At 41.8% G+C, this 25,473-nt stretch overlaps 1 protein-coding gene across 1 annotated transcript in view; it reads right to left on the reverse strand.

Moving 5' to 3' along the window:
- timm8a (translocase of inner mitochondrial membrane 8 homolog A (yeast)) overlaps positions 1-23,044 on the reverse strand; it is a 40,374-nt gene extending 17,330 nt beyond the window's left edge. Inside the window, exon 1 of the mRNA XM_060927619.1 lies at positions 22,824-23,044. Within this exon, the coding sequence (XP_060783602.1) occupies positions 22,824-22,934 (111 nt within the window). The 5' untranslated portion in view covers positions 22,935-23,044. The remainder of the gene's footprint in view (positions 1-22,823) is intronic.
- Between the last annotated feature and the right edge of the window lie 2,429 nt (positions 23,045-25,473).

Here is a 25,473-nt window from a genome sequence, read left to right on the forward strand (position 1 = left end):
GTCAGACAGATTGTGTACAAATGGAGTAAATCCAAGACCATTGTTACCCTCCCCACAAGTGATTGACCAACAAAGATCACTCCAAGAACAAGGTGTGTAATAGTCGGCGAGGTCACAAAGGACCCCAGGGTAACTTCTAAGCAACTGAAGGCCTCTCTCACATTAACATTAGCCAATGTTCATGAGTCCACCATCAGGAGAAGACTGAACAACTATGGTGTGCATGGCAGGGTTGCAAGGAGAAAGCCACTGCTCTCCAAAAAGAACATTGCTGCTCATCTGCAGTCTGCTAAAAATCATGTGGACAAACCAGAAGGCTATTGGAAAAATGTTTTGTGGCCAGATGTAACCAAAATAGGACTTTTTGGTTTAAATGAGAAGCGTTATGTTTAGAGAAAGGAAAGCACTGCATTCCAGCATAAGAACCTTATCCCATCTGTGAAACATGGTGGTGGTAGTATCGTGGTTTGGGCCCGTTTTGCTGCATCTGGGCCAGGATAGCTTGGCATCATTGATGGAACAATGAATTCTGAAATATACCAGCAAATTCTAAAGGAAAATATCAGGACATCTGTCCATGAATTAAATCTCAAGAGAAGGTGGGTCATGCAGCAAGAAAACGACCCTAAGCACACAAGTCGTTCTACCAAAGAATGGTTAAAGAAGAATAAAGTTAATGTTTTGGAATGGCCAAGTCAAAGTCCTGACCTTAATCCAATCAAAATGTTGTGGAAGGACCTGAAGCGAGCAGTTCACCTGAGGAAACCCACCAACATCCCAGAGTTGAAGCTGTTCTGTATGGAGGAATGGGCTAAAATTCCTTCAAGCCGATGTGCAGGACTGATCAACAGTTACCGGAAATGTTTAGTTGCAGTTATTGCTGCACAAGGGGGTTACACCAGATACTGAAAGCAAAGGTTCACATATTTTTACCACTCACAGATATGTAATATTGGATAATTCTCCTCAATAAATAAAATCACCAAGAATAATATTTTTCTCTCATTTCTTTAACTGGGTTGTCATTATCTACTTTTAGGACTTGTGTGAAAATCGGATGATGCTTTAGGTCATATTTATGCAGAAATACAGAAAATTCTAAAGGGTTCACAAACATTCAAGCACCACTGTATGCATGTACACACAACATATATGTGTATATGTATGCGCGCACACGTGCATGCACGTGTGTAATTTATATATCTTGAATAAATAAGAGAAAAGGGCTGCTGTTCTTTAAGCTCAGGTTTGTGGAAATCTTGCCTGTATTTTGACAAAAAGATACAGTATTGGTGTGGCCACACACTTCTCTGGGACACGGTATGGAGAATAGACTTTCACATCCCAGATAGCAGGCAACAAATAGAGTATTATTGGATTGGCATAATACTGATGTAAAATAAGACAAAAAGGGGTCCAAGCAAGAGAAAGTTTCAGTTCTGTGACCATGGTTGGCCAATATTTTTATGGCCACCAATTACAGGCCAGAGTCATGTTCCCAGTTCAGACTTTGAGTAGAGAAATATGGGTTCCCTGGAGGAAGTTTTAGTTTGAAGTAATTAAATGCACTCAGAGATGGATTAAAGCAAGTTGAACAAGATAATGAGAAATAAAAAAAGATTAAATTGACCCGCCTTTGACATGTGGATGGCAAAAGTGTGAACAAACAGATGCTCACAACCACTAGAGAAAGGGGTCACTGGTGCTACTGCTGCTTCTGCTCGCGCTTGTTCTTCTTTTTCCTCCATGTTGTGTGTTAAGCAGGTTTCATCCTCCAGACTTGGACTCATTAGACTCATGCATGCCTCAGGCCCCTCCCCAGCAGGAAAATGTACAAGTGCCACCAGAACAATATACACCACCATATCCAGCAGCAGCTGGGACAGCTTTTTCTCCTGTGGCAAACCACACCAACAGCAAAAAGGGACTCCGAGCCATGGGAGGAAAGAAGGCTGGAGAGCAGCAGTGAGTCTTCTGTGCTGAATTTAAGCCCATGTCCTTTGAGCTCTGGAACATTTCTGCATTGCAGCTTGGCCTGGACATGCACATCTGAAGAATGCCTGGCTGAATAGCATGAGGCCAGAGCTTGCTCGAGCATGCGAAGATAGCTGCATCGCTTGTGAAACATGCAGACTGACAGAACTAATTAGCGACACAGTGCACACAGAGAAGTGGGCAAAAGAACAGACTGAAAAGGCTAACAGAAAGAAGGAATCCACCTACGGGTGGTAGGTCCCTCAAAGAGGGACGATATTGACTTAATTACTTGACTCTTAGCAAAGTACAGCTGTGAGCCGCTGCTGTATATATATGCGTGGCATTGAGTGCCCATGGCGGTGGGATCAGTGAACATATCACTGGTGCAGATGACAAAAGAATGCGCAAACCCAATTGGCACCAAGTACATGCTTACAGATGCACTACACTACACTTGTGTTTGGTGTGTGTGTGTGTGTGTGTGTGTGTGTGTGTCCCAGATAAGCAGTTTGAACAAGTGTGGTTTAAGCAGCAGAGTAAACAGAAGAAATTGGTTTTCGATAGGTTGTTTTGGGACAAACATAGGTGTATAGCATATGTGAAGTTGAAAGAAGCATATCCTTTTACAGTGCCAGGTTGTGTGCCACATGTATCCCTGGCAAAGGGACAGCAGGACAGGTGGAAAGATTTGGGGCCCTGGATAAGACAGTCAATGTGTTTACATGCACATAGAGAAAATCGAATTTCTGCCGTAGCTTGACTGAACTCGAAGTTCTAAATGCCATGGAAACACCTTAGCTCGGCTGAAATCGAACCGAACTGGATTTCTTGTAATCGAGCTACGCGACCTAGATTATGCGATTGTAGCCGAGCTACTTAGTGCATGTAAACCCTATTGAGCTACGTAGTTGAGCTACTTACTTCAGCACTGCCCCTTCCGGAAGTGACGAGACCACAAGCGGGAAACACAACAGCCTCGGTCGGCATGACAACAGTAGTAGAAACGTGCACTTCTGGAGCAATGAGGAGATAGAGTTCATGCTCATAAAGCTTAAGGAGTTGAATGAAAATAGATAGATAGATAGATAGATAGATAGATAGATAGATAGATAGATAGATATCTATCTATCTCGATGTTGCTGTCCTCGTCGTCGTTCTTCTTGTGAACACGGAACTGATAACTTTGTGTATACTCTTGAATAGCTCTTCTTCATGACGACAACCGGAAGTGTACCAACACGATGGGGTGTGTAGCGCCACCTGTGGCTCAGGTGCACAACGTACCTCACACAATAGCTCGATTTCCTTGTGTGCATGTAGGATTGGATTTCTCTGGCACCCCTGCTGGGACCCTTAGCTCGATTACTGACAGTAGCTCGATTTGGATGTGCATGTAAACGCACCGAGTGTTTGAATACTGCTGACTGGGAACACACCTCTGACCCATCTGTGAAATACAATTGTACTTGAAAGTTTGTGAACCTTTGCCCCTTCTTGTAAACTGCCTCTGTGTGGCTGGACCAGTCCAACTTGTTATCCAGCTGTACCCCAAGGTATTTGTAGCTAGGGACCTGCTCCACCTCAGTTCTTAGTATGAAGACAGGATCAGGTTTGGGCCTCTTCCTCCTAAAATCAAAGACCATTTCTTTAGTCTTTGAGGTGTTTAGCCTCAGGTGGTTGCACTTACTCCAGTCCACAAAATCCCTTATTATGCCCCTGTATCCCCCCTCACAACCTCCCTTAATGCAACCCACAACAGCAGAGAAATTTTCTGACTACTGAACAGGTGTTCGAGCTGCACTGAAAGTCAGACGTGAACAGGGTAAACAAAAAAGGTGACAAGACAGTTCCCTGCGGGGCCACTGTGCTGCACAGGACAGTCTCCGAAACATAGTTTGGGAGCCACACGCATTGAGATCTGGCAGTAAGATAGTCCACCACCCAGGAAACAAGCTCCGCCTCCACCTGCATCCTCCTCAGCTTCTCACCCAACAGCTCCGGTTGAATTGTGTTGAAAGCACTTGAGAAATCGAAAAACACTCTTACAGCTGCATCTGATGTGTCGAGATGAGCGTGGACCCTCTGAAGCATGTAAATGAGGGCATCAACAACACCGATGTTGGGTTGGTAAGTGAACTGTAAGGGATCGGTGAATGTTTTTACTTTGGGCCTGATGTGGGACAGAACCAGTTTCTCAAAAGTTTTCATGATGTGAGAAGTTAGAACGATGGCTCTATAGTCCTCAGAGCCAGTCGGATATTTCTTTTTGGGGACAGGGACCAGACATGTCTTCCACACAGTGGGAATCCTCTGCTACTGCAAACTCAGGTTGAACAAGCAAGGATTTCACACAGCTGAGTGGAGCAAAATTTTAAAAAAGTCTGGGGCTTATCCCATCAGGCCCAACCGCTTTCCCCTGCTTCAGTCTGTCCAGTTCCCTCTTAACCTGGAATGGGTGGACTATTAGGGGTGCGCTGGTGGCAAGGCGGGAGGGGAGGAGAGGAGCAGCGAGGACGGGGCAGCTGGTGGCAGGGTAGGAGGAAAGGGGAGGGAGTGGGGCAGTCAAATCTGTTAAAAAACAAATGTAGGTCATCGGCAAGGTCACAGTCTCCATCAGGCAGCGATCCCCCCTTCCGCACAAGACCAGTGATTTCTCATTCCAGACCAGACCTTTTCACCTTCAGCTCCTTTTGTATTTGCTTAGCTTTAATCTCGTCACCTTATTCTAGGGATAATGCCGAATCTCTCTGCTGGGTATATTGACATCAGTGCAAAACTTGATGTACTCAGTAAGGCAGTCAGTCAGTCCAGTGGCGGAACAACTGCACACAAGGCCCCAGGGCAAAACACCAATCAGGGCCCCCCCACATGGTGAAATTGCAAACAAACAAATTAGAAGGCTTGTGGCATATAGGCCTACTCTGGCTATCTCTTTAAAAAAAAAAAAAGCAGTTTTAAAGAACATAGCCTCTGGACCTAGCCATGGCGAAATTGCAAACGAACAGAAGGCCTGTGCCATATCAGGCTATGTTAGAACAGAACTTGCTTGAGAACTTGAGAATAAATATCTGGAACTCCGCACTAGTCAGACAGAACTGAAGCAGCCTTTTGGATGAGAGGTGAAATGTCTTCAAGAATTTCAAGCAAGTCCAGTTGCCTTCTTTAACACCTACAATTTACGATGACCTGGATGACTGAGAACCTTCACAGACATTTCCACGCACTTTAGGATGAGAACCCTTTGACTGGTGCGGGAGTATGAGGGGACTTCCAGAAAGCTTGCAGATTACAGAAACCACCTATGTTTCAACCCAAGATGCAGACAATCCAAGATTATCCCCACAAGCCTACACCTGGGTTCCACTGTCAAAGGAGACAGAGCTGAAAGGATCCTCCAGAAGGCCCAGAACCAGCTTCTCAATGAGAAAGTGAGACAAGTACATTTCACCATTGATGCCCTCCAAGCCAAGAATGAACTGATGTTTGAAGAATTGACAGCACTTCTTCCCAGTGAAGTTTTGGAACGAGTCTCCGAGTTTGTTGAGAAGGCACGGATCTCAACACAAAGGCAAGACAGATATGCAAATTTCAAACACTGCTGGCTAAAACCATGTCTTCTCACAAGACAGAAGGGCTGACTTGGAGGAAGAAAGCTGACCAGGCAACACAACCTAACATGCAAGAGAAGTGGGTGAAGAACTTATCCAACAGGGAACTCACCCAACCAGAGAAGGATGTTTTATACAAAGGGCTAAAACTTTGAAGTTTCACCAGAGCAGATACCAGTGGTAGATCTCATCACAGCCACAGAGTCAGCCATCAGAAAACAATTTGACCAAGACAGAGGCAGAACAACTTGGACTGAAAGTATTAGCTGCCCTTGCCAGTGCAAAAGCACCCCCTCCAACCTCACCATCCAAGAAAGGAAGGCTCTTACATCACTTCAAAGGAACTGGAACATCACCATCCTTCCTGCTGACAAAGGAAGATGCACAGTGGTGCTAAACACAGCAGAGATGACCAGTCTCTTCAGCAACACAACCACCTATGAAACCCTGAGGCAGGATCCCACCAGCAGTTACAAAAAGAAAGCTGTGAGCTGCCTACAACAACTAGGAAAGGACCGTGCCATAACACATCTCTATACTACAGACCGTACCCTGGGGAAGCCATCCCTCTCATTTATGGACTCCCCAAGATTCACAAGGAAGGAGCTCCACTCAGACCCATCAGCAGCAACATAAACTCAGTTACCTATAACACCACCAAACACCTAGCCACCATCCTGGCTCCCCTTGTTGAAAACATGCCACATCACGTCAATAACTCCCAAGATTTTACCCCTAAAATTGCAAACCTAAAGCTGGACTCCGATGAAACCATGGTTTCCCACCATGTCCAAAAGACATGGTTGATGTCTTTTCACCTGCATTCCTACCACAGCAGCAGTCGAATCAGTGAGGAACCGACTTCAACACAGCACCTTACTGGACAAAATGAACCTCGCTATGGACCATATTTGCACCCTGCTTGACCTCCGCCTGACCACCACCTATTTCCAGTTCAATGAATGCTTCTGTCTGCAGAAACATGGATGCACCATGGGCTCACCAGTGAGCAGTATAGGAGAGAGAGAGAGAGAGAGAGAGAGAGAGAGAGAGACAGACAGACAGACAGACAGACAGACAGACAGACAATCTATATATGGAGGAAGTGGAAAATAAAGCCTTGACCACTTTTTCATGAGTTGCTCCCAGCCAGTGATTTCAGGTATGTGGAGGATACCTGGGTAAAAATCAAAACCCATGGAAGTGGAAGCCTTTACAGAGCACATCAATGTAGTAGATATCAACATCAAGTTCACTCGGGAGGACATCAGTGGAAACAACCTAGCCTTTTTGGACTGCAGCATGCACATCAAACAAGACAGAAGCCTTAGCATCAAGGTCTACCATAAACCCACACACACAGACCAGTACCTACTGTTTGACTCTCACCACCCACCGAAACACAAATTGGGGGTCATTAGGACCTTACATCACAGGGCTCAGAACATTCCTACAATGGTAGAGGGAAGAGAGAAGGAGCAAAAACATACCAAGGAAGCACTTCAAAAGTGTGGGTATCCCAACTGGGCCTTCGTCAAGACCAGAAAAAGGAAAAAAATGGATAGGGAAGAAAATAGCAACAAACGCAAGAACATAGTCCAGAAATGTAGGGAATGACAATCAAAAAAAAAAAAAATCCTCCCGAGTTTTTCAAAGACTAGTCAGTCAACAGTCATGGTGAATAGATAACAGCTGCAGTAGCTGCTATATGTATAGATAGTTTTCACTGATGTCATGGCATTCCGGGGAACGCCCTCCAGCCGCCGTCTTGTGGGTCAAACAAAACGGACCATCGCCATAACCGGCTACGTTATCTCGGACGAATTTATGAAGTTATATAGTCAGTTTTCTAAAATAAAGATCAATGTCGGCAAAATCAAGCAAACAGAAGTATATAGATACATTAGACGACATCTCATGACAACGGTATACAGCCAAACTGGCCTTGATTGGGGGAATTGACCCCTACGAAGTGGACAAAGATGCATTTTCAAGTGACTATGCAGGGCTGCCAAAGCCTGAAACTGCCAAAGCCTGCTCCAAAGCCTGAAACTGACTTCATCAAACTTTAAAGGCTGTCTGATATATACAACTTTATATATTCTAGCATTAAATAGACTGTTGAATGTTATGCATTGGGATGCAAACAGCGCGCCTTTTGGCGGATGCCGCCTTTTTCACGGCTGCGCAGATCCGATTTTTTTTTCGGGGGGGGCGTTGGAGTGTCTGATTATAATTTCAAAGTAAATTATGTATTAAAATTACTAAATAAGCAAATCCGTTACAGTCTATGAAACATAGGAAGTATAAGGATGAGAAAAAAAAACAAAACTTTTTTTTCTCATCCTTATACTTCCTATGTTTCATGGACTGTAACGGATTTGCTTATTTAGTAATTTTAATACAGAATTTACTTTGAAATTATAATCAGACACTCCAACGCCCCCCCCCCAAAAAAAAACAACAAATCGGATCTGCGCGATTCAGCCGTGAGAAAGGCGGCATCCGCCAAAAGGCACACTGTTTGCATCCCATAGACCTAAAATGCTTTTCAAAAATGACCCTTGCGTGAGTGAAGTGACAAGTATCAAATAGAAACGTGACAAACGAGCGATATTAAGTGTACATTACAATGTAAACGTACACTCAGCGGTTCCAGTTAGGCATTCTCCAGAGATTGTTGACATGATGTTTTGGTTTCCAAAAACAAACTTAAACACAATTGATTGTTTATTTAAACAACTTAGCACTTATAAAATGATAGGAGCTTACTTTGCTGTGTTTGGAAGGCTGATAAACCTTGCGGTTGATTCTCGCAAGCCATAGATTTCTCCATTGTATGCAGAGTTTGTTTGCTCGCCTTCGTGCTCCCGTACAGTGGGAATTCCATAAAAGCTCCGCTTGACGTCATCATCTGACCTATTACGACAGCCGTGAATACAACAGGTGTGCACCATTGCTAGCTTTAAATAGCCTGCTTGGGTTCTTTTGAAGACTTTGTACTCACGCGTTACAATGTGTGCTCAGTGACCCATATGGTAAGCTTGACCCACAAGATGGCCGCCACTAGGGAATCCCCGACTCTGTGACGTCATGTGAAAACTATTTATAGACCCCTTGCACTGACGTCACACTTATGTTAGCAACTGTCGCTACCCTAGACTTGGGGGACAAGTGAACTTTGTTTACATACTGTTCACATACTGAAGCCAAGCGAAGATGTCTGGCATCTGTTGCTGGCGTCAGAAGAAAACTATAGCTAAAAAAAGCTCTACTCCCAAATTACTTGGATAATCTTAGTCAGAACAATGCAAAGGATAGATACATGCAGAAATTAAGGGTTTATTAGCAGTTACGAGCCGTATAAAATTCCTCAAAACCACTGGAGTGATGGTGCAGATTTGTGGCTGAGCATTGGCTACGTGTTGAAATATACCTTCTTTTTCCCGAAAAGTTCCAACACGGAAGAACAGTTTTTAAATAAAGAAATAAAATAAATAAAAGGCAAGAAAACCTGTGTGTAAAGACTTTCCTGACCTCAGTTTCTGGGAACAGAATGTTGCCAAAGCATTTACTCTCAAAGGACTCCTACCTGAACTGTGGGCTCGATGGTATTCCCAACCCTCCATGTCTCAACACAACCACAGACACCTAGTTACAGAGCTATTTGCACACTCATTTATACAGTGATGCTTATTGTTGTTAAAACAATAGCTGAAGTGTTATTTAACTAAAATATCTTGCTCTAGACTTTCAAACAATATTGTAAGATTTTATTTTACCTAACCGTGGATGGTACAAAAATTACAAACGCTAACAGAATCAGCACATTCCAGTCATAGCTATAATCATATAGTAACTATAAAATCATCCATGTAATAATAATTTCAATAAACAGTTAATGTCCAGTTCCCTCTTCATTTATTCTCCATTCAAAAGGCACAACAGTCACACAGATTCTTAGTGTGTAATGGACAGTAACAATTTTACCTGGAATAGTTTTTCCTGCCTTAGTCGATTTATTCCCAATTTCATATGCATGCAGCTGTTGTAAAAGTTCAGTCCGTTTGTGTAGAACACTCAAACTGGAGGTTCATTACTACACTCTGGCTCCATGGCGACATTTTGCACAGGACTGGGTTCCTCTGATAAAAGAAAAAGCTTCAGCGCTCCATTTTTAATCTTTTCTGTTCTTTCAGGATATCGAGCATGTTGCGCCTTAGTTTTTTTGTTTTGTTTTTTTAAACAGAGTCATGTCCAAGTTGTTTGAAACCAGTCTGGGTTTTCTATGTCAAATAAGGAAGCTACTTCACCTGTAAGAAAATCAAAACACTCATGAAGAAGCTAACTCGAATGCGAGCAGAAAAAAATAAAACAAGATTCTCATGCAAATGCTTCCATACTTCCAGCTTTCAATTTTTTTCAAATACAATCTCAAATTTCTCTGGAGTTTTCAGGCTTAGCTCCTCTCATTGTATTCTTTTTAATAACTCATTTCTTCATTGTTTTTGAAGCATTTGCTTCTTTGTTAACATTTTTCTTGATAGCAGGGAGACGGTAATACCTTTTATCTATTTCAACAACCAAAAACAGTGCAAAAATGAACCACATTGAAGACAGATTGAGCCTTGATTACAGACTAAGTCTGTTTGACCTCCAGGTGTAATCACATGATGCATGACATCATGCGCAAGGGGTCTATTCTGTTCTCTGAACAGAGCCTACCCCCTCTGAACAGCCTTCCCTGCTTTAAATCATGCTACTTCTATGGCCCTTTTCCACTACCCTTTTTCAGCTCACTTCAGCTCGCTTCAGCTCACTTCAGCCCGACACGGCTCGCGTTTCGACTACCAAAAACCAGCACGACTCAGCTCGTTTCAGCCCTGCTTAGCCCCTAAAACTCGCACCGTTTTGGAGTGGGGCTGAAGCGAGCCAAACCGTGCCGACTGAGGTTGGGGGCGTGAGCAGACACTCCCCTGTGCACTGATTGGTGAGGAGGCATGTCCTCACATGCCCACACACGCCCCGCGAGCGCGCTGGGATCTGTAAACACCGCAAACCCGGAAGAAGAATAATTATGAATTACGAGAATTTCTGAAGCCTTATGCGCCTCGCCTCATCTATACGCTCTTGCCAGTATCTGTTGGCGTTGTCGGTGACAACAAGCCACAGCACCGAGACCAGCAACACTAACGACTCCATGTCCTCCATGTTTATTGTTTACTATTCGGGTCGTGAGACTACCGCTGAAAAGCTCACTGAATCAGTGACATACAGAGCATCGTGGATGAGTTCGCGGAGCGCAAGGCTCGTCGTATGCCCTTCAAATAATGCGCGCAGTAGGCTATTGATGTTTTATTATGAGCCATGTACAGTATGTCGCCTAATGTTTTTTTGTTTCTGAGTTACATGTTCGTTTGAAGGACTTAATGTACAAACTAACATAGTTGCACCCCGGAGTGTTGAAATTGGTAAACACAGTGCATTCAGTGAGGTTTGCACCGCCCTCCTTTTATTTCTGACTCTTCCTGTCAGCGTTGCAACCTCTGAGCGCTCATTCGTATGCCCTTCAAATAATGTGCACAGTATAGGCTATTGATGTTTTATTATGAGCCATGTACAGTATCCTAATGTTTTTTGTTTCTGAGTTACATGTTCGTTTGAAGGACTTGATGTACTAAATAACATAGTTGCACCCGGTAGTGTTGAAATTGGTAAACACCGCAGTTGCGGACATTTTGTAGCCTAAAATGATGTTATGATAAGCTTTAATAAAGGGCCCGGTCATTTGCCCCGCCCCCGGCCCGGCTCTGACTTGTTCCGCCACTGTCACTGATGTCACTGTTTGCGCTGCTTAACGGCATCACATGACGTCCACCCACTTTCGCTAACTCCACCCAATGTGTCCACCCACTTCCAGCCAGCACGGTTCAGCGCGGTTGTAGTCGAAATGCAACTCCAACAGCCCCGCTCAGCTCGACACGGAACGGCACGGCTCAGCCGCGTTTGTAGTGGAAAAGCGGCACTAGTTTAATACTAAAATTATTTCAACAACAGTTTAGTTAATAATTCATGTTTCATTGGCTGACATCCCAACTTTGTGTGTAGGCTATTAATTACACTAGCAAGTCGTTATTTTGGATCATGTTATGCCATACACTCCGTTTCATGCACAAACTGAAAATAAAAACAGTCAAAATAGCAATAAAAATGGTCATTACCAGCAGTGAAAATGGGGCCTAGAATACAGCAGATTGCACCAGAGAGCATCTAACAACTCAATTTTCTGGGGGAAAATTTAAAAAGTTAAGTTTTGATTGGTAATCCCCCCATCTCCTGCACTGTGTCCTGCTGTGCCGGGCCCGGGTATCACATGCATTGCTCCACCCCCTACTTCCCACCTCCTACTTCATTTCTTAATGAAAACCCTGAACTGATGTCACACTTTCAAGCTATATGACCAAATAAAGTCTTTTTTTATCAATAAAAGACAAATAGAAAATTATTAATACAATTTAAAAAAACAAACAAACAAACAAACAAACAAAAAAAAAAACAAAAAAAACCCATTAACATTTCAGGCAGGGGGCTTTAACAGAACACATTAAAATAACCACACAAATCAATAGCTTTAACAGCTTTCTGATTTTGTGAGGAGCAATTCCAGCGTTATGGACGTGACACTTGAACTCAAAATGGCAACAAATGACCCAGTGCATGTTTTATTGTCTCCCAGTATTTAAACAGGTGTTGCATATTTTAAGGCTGTACCATACTGGAGAAGTGATAGAACAAGAACAATTCCCATAGTACATCTAGGGCATGCCAGAAAACGCCAATAAAAGATGCGTTATGGACGTGACAGAAAAAGTATCACTTTTCTTGGGTGACTGTACATTTTTATCAAACTCTGAAATTGTAAACCTAATGTCGAAATGGAGATATCCATTTGATAGAGGGGTCCAAGGTGAATATTAAAAAATCTTTGTTTAAAATATTTTGTATTTCATGCAGCGTTTCGGAAGGAAAAGTCAGCGTTATGGATGTGACGCGTCTGAAATAGACATGGCATATGTTTAGAAAAATCAGCAATTTAACCACCATAACCCTTTGAAAAACTCTCTAAATATCAGCTAAAACTATCAAAGTTCTTAAATAATATTTAGGATGGCTATTGTTTTGCTGTTTTGTGGATTTTAGCATACATTTCTGTGGCTTGTGGCAATAATATAGAATTGTACATGATCATAGTTGATTTTAGCTTGGGTTTTACATTATAAGAAAGAAAGACAGACAGTGACACATTAGGTTGGTTACAAATTGGTTCAACTTATTCACATCTGTAAAATACAGGCCTAGGTGATATCTCTGGGAGTGGTTTTGATGTATTACATGTTGCTTTATTTTTGCATGGTGAGGTTGACATTTACATGGAATTGCCCTGAGTCAGTAATTGTTTTGATGTACTGATTGGTCTCTTTCAAATACCCCCCCCCCCCCAAAAAAAAAGGATTTAGTAACTGACTCCAGTCATCAAAGCTGTGGCTCCACGAGCATTTATGTGCGTATAGATATATGCATCATCATGCCTAGTAGCAAGGCAGGTGACAGCATGGCTAAATAAATGTTTAAAAGGTCGATAGCATGGTACATTGCACAGGTTCAGGGTCATGCCAACGTAAAACAACAAGCATGGCTGCCTCCAGTCAACTTATGCTGAGATTCAATCCCATCGACCCAAGTTAAGATTTCTCTACATCAGTGTGTGAAATATCTTGAAAATCAGAAATGGCCAACAGGGCTCTTAACTTTTCAATGTTCATGGCCAGCATTAAAAGTTGATGGCCAGTGTGAATGTATGACCCTCGGATGCCTGATGCACATCTAGTGTGTTTTTTGAAGTTCTGTGAGCCCAACACAAGAGGAGCATTCGCATACTTGTGATATTTGTCAGTTTTCAGTTCGGGTTTTCTAACAGCGTACGGACCATAAATTGAACGGCAAGGTCGGCAAAACATCTGTTTTTGTGTATTTGAGTACAACAACCAATTGTATGTCTGCAGCCAACCTGGTTTAAATGTCCTCTCCCACTTTTCTTCCTCATATCGCTTCTTAGTAGCTTTGATTTCTTCTTCTGCTTCACTTTTTTCTCAAGCAAACCCAGAAACTTCCACATGATTGTCACAAAAAGGCAAAACAGCGCACTCCTGTAGAATCTCGCACCACAATGTCGACAAAACATAATGTGATAAACTGCTCATTTAAGAGATGGCAGCTGATTTGCTTTCATTTTACAGATTTGTGACGTATCTGACAAAATAACCAACGAAAACAATCCTTGCAAAAGGTGGATGTGTTGTGTTAGGGACATCGTAATACAAGCATGAAACCGTCAAAATGTACATTCACAGGCGGGCCAACATTTGTGGCATGACGGACTCGCTACTTTTTATAGTTTATGGCCCGATAAAAAAAAGTTGATAGCGTCGGGCTACCGGGCACGCGGTAATTTCGCACACTGCTCTACATACTCTGTTAATTCCCTTAATCACGGCAGTGCAACCGATGCTTGTGGTGGAGCCTCTCAGTGAAAATGCAGTGCTTTCATGTGTTAGTGGAGCGCCTGGTGTGATTGCAAAGTATGTGTAAAGAAAGTGTGAGAATGTGCGACAGTATGAATGACAGTTTCTGTTGGACATCTGTAACAAAGCTTCCTGTTATGACAAGCGCTTGCTGAGCGTACTGGGCAAGCTCAGCCCTCTATGCGGCACAGGCCCAGGAAAGGCCACAGCCGCACCTGGAGCACCACCGGTAAGGCGTCACTGTAAGCAGTGTGACAGGACACAGAAGTAAGGCAAACGCGTAGGAGTCTAAAGTGCTCATCCATATAAGCCAGCAGTGCCTATACTCATGGTGGCAAACGTTCAATCCCTCGATAACAAGATGGATTACATCAGGCTGTGGAGAGCTCCTCACTACAACATGAGGAACTGCGGTGTTTATGTTTTCACAGAGACATGGCTGAACCAGAACATCATGGATGCTGTGATTCAGCTGGAGGGGCTAATGCTACACAGAGCTGACAGAGTAGCTTCGCTAGCCGGGAAGCTAACAGGAGGTGGCCTGGTTTATGGGCAATTCCATGTAAATGTCAACCTCACCATGCAAAAATAAAGCAACATGTAATACATCAAAACCACTCCCAGAGATATCACCTAGGCCTGTATTTTACAGATGTGAATAAGTTGAACCAATTTGTCACAAGAATTGTTCCCTTCGCCTTCACTACTTTAGCTAATGACACGAATAACTTTGATCATGTACAATTCTATATTATTGCCACAAGCCACAGAAATGTATGCTAAAATCCACAAAACAGCAAAACAATAGCCATCCTAAATATCATTTAAGAACTTTGATAGTTTTAGCTGATATTTAGAGAGTTTTTCAAAGGGTTATGGTGGTTAAATTGCTGATTTTCTAAACATATGCCATGTCTATTTCAGACGCGTCACATCCATAACGGAATTTCGTCACATCCATAACGCTGACTTTTCCTTCCGAAACGCTGCATGAAATACAAAATATTTTAAACAAAGATTTTTTAATATTCACCTTGGACCCCTTTATCAAATGGATATCTCCATTTTGACATTAGGTTTACAATTTCACAGAGTTTGATAAAAATGCACAGTCACCCAAGAAAAGTGATACTTTTTCTGTCACATCCATAACGCATCTTTTATTGGCATTTTCTGGCATGCCCTAGATGTACTATGGGAATTGTTCTTGTTCTATCACTTCTCCAGTATGGTACAGCCTTAAAATATGCAACACCTGTTTAAATACTGGGAGACAATAAAACATGCACTGGGTCATTTGTTGCCATTTTGAGTTCAAGTGTCACGTCCATAACGCTGGAATTGCTCGTATACCAACAGATCATGGTGCCAGGACACCGTGGTGGTTTCCACTCACCACATGTAGAGCTAATGACTGAAATGCCGACCCTTCTACGGCAGTCTTCATAACGGCTGTCTATTTACCACCAGGCACTGATGTGAAGGAAGCTATGACAGAGCTCAACAACATCAGTGAGCAGCAGAGGGAGCATCCTGATGCTTTCTTAATAGCAGCTGGAGATTTCAACCAAGCAAATCTCACATCTGTTCTGCCAAAATTCTACCAACATGTGAATATTGCAACCAGGGGGAACAACACATTAGATCTGGTGTACACAAACATCAAAGACTCATGTAAAGCAGCCCCCCTCCCCCATATTGGCAGCTCTGACTACCTGGCTATTATGCTTTTAGACCCAGGGTGAAACAGGACAGGCCAATGGTCACAGAAATCAGAATGTGGTCACAGGAAGCCACTGCAGCACTGCAAGATTGCTTTTAAATCACACAGTGGAACATTTTCAGAGAGCTGGCAACATGAGACAGTATTACTGACCTACAGGAATATACAGAATGTCACTGGTTATAATAACAAATGCACAGATGATGTGACTGTGGTCAAAACCATCAAAGAAGCATGCCAATCAGAAACCGTGGCTAACTGGGGAGACCTGTTCACTGTAGAGAACCAGAAAGGCTGCATTTAAATCTGGGGACAATGCAGCATACAAAGTGGCAAGGAGAAATCTGTCCTGGAGGATCAGGGAAGCAAAGAGGCTTTATGCACAAAAACTAAGCAGCCACTTCACAAAACGACAGACTCATCACTTGTGGCAGGGTTTTTACACCATCACTGACTACAAGCCCCCCCCCAACTGATATGCCAAAATGACCTCTCTCTACTAGATGAACTAAAATGACTTTTATGCATGTTTTGAGGCTAAAAATAACACACTCAGACAATTCAGCCATCGTCCAGCAACCAGGTACTTGAGCTGACTACAGCTGGTGTGAAAAAAAAAAAAAAGCCCTTGCCAGCATCAACCCACGCAAAGCTACAGAGCCAGACATCTTTAGGCGTGTTTTAAAAGGACTGTACAGAGCAAGTGAAAGATGTTTTTGCAGACATTTTTAACATCTCACTCAGCCAGGCAGTAATGCCAAACTGCCTCAAAAGTGCCACCACTGTTCCTGTCGCAAAGAAGGCAAATCCAGCCTGCCGCCCTGTGGCTCTCACACCCATATTAATGAAATGCTTTGAGCGGCTGGTCATGCAGCAAATCAGAGCATCTCCCTGCGAATCTGGACCCATTACAGTTCACTTACAGAAACAACTGGTCCACAGAGGATGCAATCTCCACCACACTCCACCTCACGCTGTCACACCTAGAGCAGAACACCACCTATGTCAGGATCTTCTTCATAGACTTCAGCTCAGCCTTTAATACAATCATTCTACAGCAGCTGGTAGAAAAGCTAAGGCCGTTGAATGTAGACACTGGCACCTGCAATTGGGTCCTCAACTTTTTGATACAGTGGCAGCAGTCAGTCAGGGTGGGCAGCTGCATATCAAGAACCATCACAACGAGCACAGGATCACCCCAAGGCTGCGTCCTGAGCCCCCTGCTGTTCAGCCTGCTCACCCCATGACTGCACTGCCAGACTCAGCAGCAATTACATCAAGTTCACTGATGATAGAACAGTGGTGGGTCTCATCAGTGATGATGAGTCAGCATACAGGATGGAGGTGGAGATGCTTACAACATGGTGCAGAACTCACAACCTCACCCTCAATGTGGACAAGACAAAGGAGATGGTGACTGATTTCAGGAGGGCTGGCAAACACCATCATACACCAATGCAAATCAAAGGTGCTGCTGTGAAGTGAGCCCCTGGGAGTTCACTTAGCTGATGACCTAACCTGGACTACCAACACCACAGCAGTCATCACAAGAGCACAACAGTGGCTCCACCCCCTCTGGAGTCTCAGAAAAGCAGGTCTCCCCACTGTTCACCTCACCACCTTCTACAGAGGCACCACTGAAAACATCTTAACATACAGCTTTACTTCCTGGTTCAGGAGTTGCAAGGCCCATGACAAGATGAAGCTAAACAGGATAGTGAAGACAGTCAGCAGGATTATTGGTTTCCTCCCTTCCCTGGTGGAACTCTACCAGAAGCACTGCACCTGCAGGGCTATATTAAAGGACCCTTACCACCTCTCCCACCACATCATCTCCCTCCTACCATCAGGGAAGGAAGTACAGAAACATCCGCTGCAGAACTAGCAAGATGCTAAACAGCTTTTTTCCCCACAAGCTGTAAAAATAATAAATGAACTGTGCCCCCCCAGGGGTTTCCCCAGGAAAAAAAAAAAAAAGTCAGCGCAGTGAGCAGTGCTATTGATGTGGCACCCAGCCTGTAAGGGCTCCCCCGAAAAATTTTGAAATTAAGAGACTTCAAATGGTGCATTCTGGTGGCATCTTGGGCTGATTTAGGCACAATTCAACTTTATAAAATTTTAAATTTACTATTTTTTACCTTGTCAAATATGCAAGGAGCAAAATTAGATTTGAAATGAAAACACTTCATAGCACGCCTCTTCATTTTCCAATTCCAGAAACAGAACTGAGGTCAACTCATGCAACAGCACCATCTAGCGAACAGCACCTAGAACATGGTTTTATGTATGGTTGCGAATGGCAGTCAGTGCACACAGCAAAACCCTTTATTTTCACTTCTGGGTTGAGTACCAGGATCATCTAGACATATATATATATATATATATATATATATATATATATATATATATATATATATATATATATATATATATATTATAATTATTACTCATTTTCAGAGGGGAATAGGAGATATTTAAGTGTGGAAAGTACTCCTTGTTCGATTTATAGAATCGACGTTTATTAGTGTGCAAGTGACAGAGGAAATCGCCCACCCCCCACACCCATCCAGCCTCCCCCAACAGCTTGACAGCTAGTCACCTGTCAAGGTGATACAACCTCACCAACACTGAAACTGCACTTTCAGTGCACAAAGGAGCAAACACAAACTGTGTGTGAGCTCGGCTGCTAAAGGCCTCTGCATGCTCTTGCGACAAGGCTTTCGCAGATAGCTTTTCGCAGACAGTTGTAATTTATCGTTGAGCAGGGAGTAATAGGTGTGCGCGATGTTATTCACCGCCACAACGCAAGGGGGCGCGAAGTCGCGAAATCGCTAGGAGTAGTTGGTGGGTGTGGTTAGTGGAGTGTTTATCCTCCAGTTACTTATAATGACTAGAACTGGAGTCGTATAGATGTACATACTTCCTCACTTCCTCGATCAACCGCTCTTCGTGCTGCTCCATCTTCGCTCGTGTTTTTAAAAATGGCGGTCGTGAAAACAAACCAAACCGGGAAAGTAGGGAAGCGGAAGTGCGTGTACAGCAGATGTAGAGTGGACCAATCAGAGCCCTCTTGTCTGCAAGGCTGTCTGCGGTGGTCACAATTTTTGGGAGGTGCGCGCAGAGCGTCTGCAAAGGGGGGGGGCTTCGCAGACGCCATCTGCGAGGACTGGGTTGTCAGCATAAATTGGCCTTCAGGGTGTGTCTGAAGGTTTGAGTTTTAGTTCCACGCATTTTAGAGATTGTGCTTGAATGGTTGGTTTTAGATCCATTTTAAGAGGTTGATAATTTAACTTTTTTTAATTGCACTGCACTATGCTGATGAGAAACACTCTTTCGTTTCTTTGTGTATGCAAATACCCAGGGAAATAATAAAGTCAATCACTTTTAGTTTGGGGGCAGCACAGTGGTGTAGTGGTTAGCGCTGTCGCCTCACAGCAAGAAGGTCCTGGGTTCGAGCCCTGGGGCCGGCGAGGGCCTTTCTGTGCGGAGTTTGCATGTTCTCCCCGTGTCCGCGTGGGTTTCCTCCGGGTGCTCCGGTTTCCCCCACAGTCCAAAGACATGCAGGTTAGGTTAACTGGTGACTAAATTGACCGTAGGTGTGAATGTGAGTGTGAATGGTTGTCTGTGTCTATGTGTCAGCCCTGTGATGACCTGGCGACTTGTCCAGGGTGTACCCCGCCTTTCGCCCGTAGTCAGCTGGGATAGGCTCCAGCTTGCCTGCGACCCTGTAGAAGGATAAAGCGGCTAGAGATAATGAGATGAGAATGAGACTTTTAGTTTGGGATTTTTTGATGACCGATATAAATCAAATATACTATGCACTGAGAGGCTCCAGTTGAAATTATGGATTCTCTGAGGTGACTGGCATAGTACCATTTTCAGGACTGTGTGACTCAGAAAATAGTACTATGATATATTTGATTATTGGCCAATGAGCTATCCAGATATATTTTTTTTTACGTAGAACTCAGTGGTTACACAGCGTGCTGATGTCACACGTTACCATAAATGCTATCCTAAAAGGTTGTTCTAATCAAACGTCATTAAAAGATGCATCAAGTCCTGCCCATTGATCTCTACATAAAAAAACCTGGATAGCTCATTGGCCAGTCAGAGTGAAGCCATTTGGCCACCATATCGCCATGCACATTGGATTGGTCCTATCACATCTCTGCCTAAGAAGCTATACAAAACTGGACACGTTATTCATCTAAATGTTGAGAAGAAATTTTTTTTTTAAATGGGGAAACACACACACACACACACACACACACACAATTGCACAGAATGAAAAATGAAACTAAATCATTCAAATAATAGCCGGAACAGTCACATGTAGATATTACAAATTAACTATTTAGAAACAGATTGATACCAATCCATAGCTATAGTTACAAACTGTGTATAATCAACTAATAATAATAAAATTAAATCCTAAATTAATTAACTGTATAATTATAATAAGTTATTCTAATACTTCATTTATTAGAAAATAAATTCATACAAATTAATTTCTCCAAAACATTAAAAATGACAAATTTCAAGAAAACCTAAATAACAAATCAGGCAATATATATTTATAGCTATATCAAACAAAAAAATCAGTATAACAATTCAACTGTACAAAAAAGCCAATGTGTATTAAATTAGATGAGATATTAGTGTAAACTGAGGAATAATCTAAGTTATTGAACTCCATCAAGATCAATTCAGGTGTAATCAGCAGAAAATCACTAATGCGAGTCATTTCATGTTTGACAATGTTATGCACACATTTCAGAATAATATAAACAGAATAACTGTAGTGTTTTGAGTGGTTTTAGATAAAAGTACTGCAAGGACTGTCAGATGTCGAAAACCGCACACTGATATCTGCAATAATAAACATTTAACAGCAATGAACGTGGGTCAAAATTGCTACAATTGCATGGATTTTTTTTGTCTCATTTTTTCAATGAAGAAAGTTGTACATCTTCTGTTTTGTAATATAATAGGATTTCAACTTATTGGATGCACTGTTCATGCTAGTACATCATATTTCTTCATCTTTCAGGCTGAAGTACATCATTTGTTGCAAAATATACATCTTGTTGGACCACGCATGAAATGTCTGCAGTGTGACAGATTTACTATGGAGATATTTTCTGTCAAATTTATCAAGCTCATGTCGTCAAATTTGCATTTAATATCTAGTTTATAATGAATTTCTCATCTACAAAGTATCCAGATGGGGAAAAAAAACCCAAACATGTTCACAATATAACTTCCTAATACTACTGAGGTATGATTCAAAATGGTATGTCAAAACAACAAATCTCCGTAGTGTCCGTAGGACCCCCCCCCCCCATGTACACAGTGCTGAGAAACATACAGTGAGCTCAGTACAATAACAATGAAGGGTCTTTAATAACAACACAATATGTCTATATGGTAATTGGAATGTCTTGCTGAATTACAAAATGCAGGACAATTAACTCACTTGTAATGTCCATTGGCTCCATGTTCTCATACAAAGAGTCAATTACATAAAAAGCTATAGGTAATTTATTGAAGTAGTCAGGAAAAATCATTCATTTTCTCTGCATGTAACACAAACAAATACACAAGGAACTTTTTTCATGATATTTGGAAGATTTAATTACAGTTCAAAACACCACATGCCGAGAATTCTGATCATGCTAGAGTTAAAACAAAAGTATTAGGATAATATTGCTTTTAAAAATTGCAGACCTGAATATTGTTAATCAGAACATGAAAAGCATCCTTGAATAAAAAGCAAATATCTTTTCACATTCATTTATTGTTGGAGTATAAAGGGCCTACGGACACTACATATATTAGCAGATAGCAGTCTTTTCAGTAATGGGGAAGATATTGTTGTTCTCTGCTCTTAATATGATTGATTTTACATACCAAATCAATTTCTGTCAATAATTTTGTCCTTACAAGTATATTTATAGCATTTCTTTATCACAAATACAAAGTAATATGGCAAAATGTAGTGTCCGTAGGCCCTTGAGAGTGCCGTAACTTGAATGAATGTAACTTTTTTGCCATTGAAGATTAGTGAGAAAAGTTTTTACAGGTATATATTAGACATAATTTGTAGCAATATACCATAGGTTTCTGATGGAAAGGACAGTCAATTTTTGGCCCTCAGTGAGACATTTGGTACACAGTGTTTTTCTGCTGAATGTGAATTATGTGACCAATAAATACTGTTCAGGTATAACTGTGAGAATGAAAAATACCATGAGAAAATAACCCTGTTTCAACAACTGTCGTAAACAGAAAGGAAGAAAACATACGAAAGAGAAAGATACACTGGATAGGAGAAAAACTGAAATGATCTCCGTAAAAATACTTATGGACAGACAAGTGTGTCTAGTAGAAAAGCCGTGAAAAAAGAGAGATCACAGTCTGAACTGTTAAAGGAAACAACAACAAAGAAAGGGAGCGCTGTAAAGATGTGTAAGGAATGTGGGTAAAGTTGAGAAAATAAGAGGGGGTGGGGGGGGCGTCAGGAAATACTTTTCTTGGGGCAAATCTGATCGGATACGACGGTTTAACACAAACCAAATATACGCGATGTGCGTGGTAACATGTCGGCCAGATGACTTCACTCGTCTGTACAGGGCGTATTGGCAAATTAGCTATCCAAATATTTTACGTAGAGATCAGTGGTCCTACCTGATGAGACACCAATCTTTTACAGCAGCTCGGTAACAAGGCAGAAATCTGTTTCGAAAGCAACCTATGGGGTTTATTTTTATGGTTTCTTTTACTCTAACACCTCGTGCCAGTTTGTTACACGTCGTTCGAAAGGACAGGAGTAACTTTACCAAAACAGTGTCGTTGTATCATATGAACTCATACAGCTAAAGTAATTTTATGCTAATATGGTGATTAACTCCTTGCTTTGACATTACTTACCCAACAGACTTCTGTCATTTGATGAACCAGCTGCTGAAACCTTTGCTTTTGAGACTCTATTTCAATGAACTGCTGAAGTTGAGGGTCAGTCCTCACGCCGTCACTAGCCATTAGATTAACGTATGTCAAAATTTTAGCTAATTTACTCGAAGATAGCGCTTTAATGCTTGTCAGCCTGCCCTTCACGTGTTAAAGAGACATACCTTAGCTGGGGGGGGTAGCTTCTTGAGCTTTCGTCGTGGTACTTTTCAAACAACAATATACGCATTCGCGCCATCTACTGGTGTGGCGTGTGTATCGCGATATACGAGGGTTTCTGTGGTTCTTGGATTTTCTGGCCAATCGATTTTCGTTTAAAAAATGAGAATTGATCAATCAAAAAAAGATAAATTATTTGAATTTAATTTAAAAACACAAACTCAGAAAACGACAATCTTTTTTTTTCGTTTTTCCTATTGGTTACATGTATGAAATTACCAACAGCGAAATCACTATGAATTTTATATGCATCTTACAGCAAGTTTGGTTTATTGATTTATTGTGAGTGTGATGCATTATGGGAAGGAGAAAAGTGCACACACAACAGGATGAACAGCACGAAAATCATGGATGCAAGTTATGTCTTCTTCAGAGAGGCCAATAAATCAATAAACCAAATTTGCTGTAAGGTACATAAAATTCAGAGTGATTTTACTGTTGGTAATTTAACCAATGGGAAAAATGAAAAATAAATTGTCATTTTCTGATTTTGTATTTTTAAATGAAATTCAAATTATCTTGCAGCAAAGCAATTTTTGTGATTTTTTCGATAAACTAACCAAATAATTGTGAATTACTGCAGAGTTTTGGGTTGCTACAATCGCTCAGATTGTGAGAAACATCTGCACTTCTACTGATTACCTAAAATAATCGAAAATCAGGGGGAGGAAATCAGAAAATTATCAGAGGAGCGTTGTCGTCTCTGGCTTGCCAAACTAAACCAGGATCTGATCGACAAAAATCCGGACAACATAAAAGTGTGTTCAGTTCACTTTGTATCAGGTATGAGGGTTTTTTTTGTAAGTTTTGATTGTCTTAAAAGTAAACATGACACTATATTTCTACAGTCTAGCTGTAATGGTGCTTCTGTATGTTCTCTTGAGAGTAAGGTAAATTTAAAAGTCACAATCAGCCATCTGCTGTCAGCTGAGGTAGGCCCACAGGGGATGTGCATTCATGAGCTACAGTATATCACTGTACATGTAATGTACACAGTACACACCTTTTCTTTCATCAGATGTTTGTCACCAAATTGCCATGTTTTTCATTCCCTGACCCAGCCACAGCATATCTGATTATAAGCTTCTAGTCTCTTGAAATACTTCAGATCCTCAGAAGTGTATGGCCTTGGGGGAGGATTAAATAGTTGATGATATCTGGGTATGTCACAGCCGGCAGCAATGCATTGTCTTCACTCAGTTCCTCTCCCATTTCGTATGGTTCCAGGCCGTCGATTAACTGCAGTTTCTTCAGATAGCGGGCTCTTACACTGGGCTTTAGGCCTTCTACATACTTTCTAGCAGCTTCTGTCTGCTTATTGCATGTTTCTCTGGCCGATGCCATTACGAAAATTGGGATTTTTTTTTTCCTGTGTGAAATGCAAGCATTGATTTCCGTAAACAAACAATGCCTCCAGTATGGCCGCACATCTGGGACTGTCGTGTTTTGGTGATGTTGGTGAAAACACACTCTCTCTATTTATCAATTCTCATTTTTCAAACAAAAATCGGTTGGCCAGAAGATCCATGGACCCTATGTTTAGTCCATGTTCATGCATGGCAGGCAATCAGTTTTCTATTCTGAAATGAAAATCAGAAAATGAAAAATGTGGTGTTTTTTAAAAATGGTTTTGTCAATCAATTTGAAATAAAAAAGGATATCAAAGCATTTTCCACAAAATAGAATTCATATAAAAAGGATTGAAATTCTGGGGGTTTTTTTCATTCACAATTTTCACATTACATATATAATGTGGTAATCCATCCATCCATCCATTATCCATAACCGCTTATCCTGGGCAGAGTCGCAGGCAAGCTGGAGCCTATTTATGTGGTAAATAATAATTGAAACTATTTTACATTTTTGGACAATAACATTTTTGTTAGGTTTTGATCTGTCTGTACCGAAGGTGGCCGAATTGACAAAGTATGACCTAGGAATGTAGACCTCTGCCTCACAGACATCCGGGAGAAATAGACCTCTGCCACCTGAGTGATTCTGCCTCACAAATATCTGGGAGCAAACAGTTACTGACACAGCTGTTCAGAGATATTTCTCAGTTTATTGTAGGAAAAACATGAGTATATATTCACATTCAAGAGCGTGTTGTAGCTATGTGATATGATGATGTGATTGATGAAGCCAAGTTATCTATGTATAACGTAAATGGATGATGAAGCATTACATCACTGGTTTAGACTACACTACTTTTATGAAAGAAGAGAGACATTATGTACCATTATATCACCCCCCAGGATCATAGTCTTATGAAAATAACTCTGACATTACTGGTCAACATAACCTTCATTTAGCAGAGAGCAGAATATGTGAGCAAAGACAAATCTCAAGGATTTAACTAGCCAAAACAAGTAGCAATCAGAACAGCCTGTAC

This window comes from Neoarius graeffei, chromosome 8 (assembly GCF_027579695.1).
Source record: "Neoarius graeffei isolate fNeoGra1 chromosome 8, fNeoGra1.pri, whole genome shotgun sequence".
Taxonomy (NCBI): domain Eukaryota; kingdom Metazoa; phylum Chordata; class Actinopteri; order Siluriformes; family Ariidae; genus Neoarius; species Neoarius graeffei.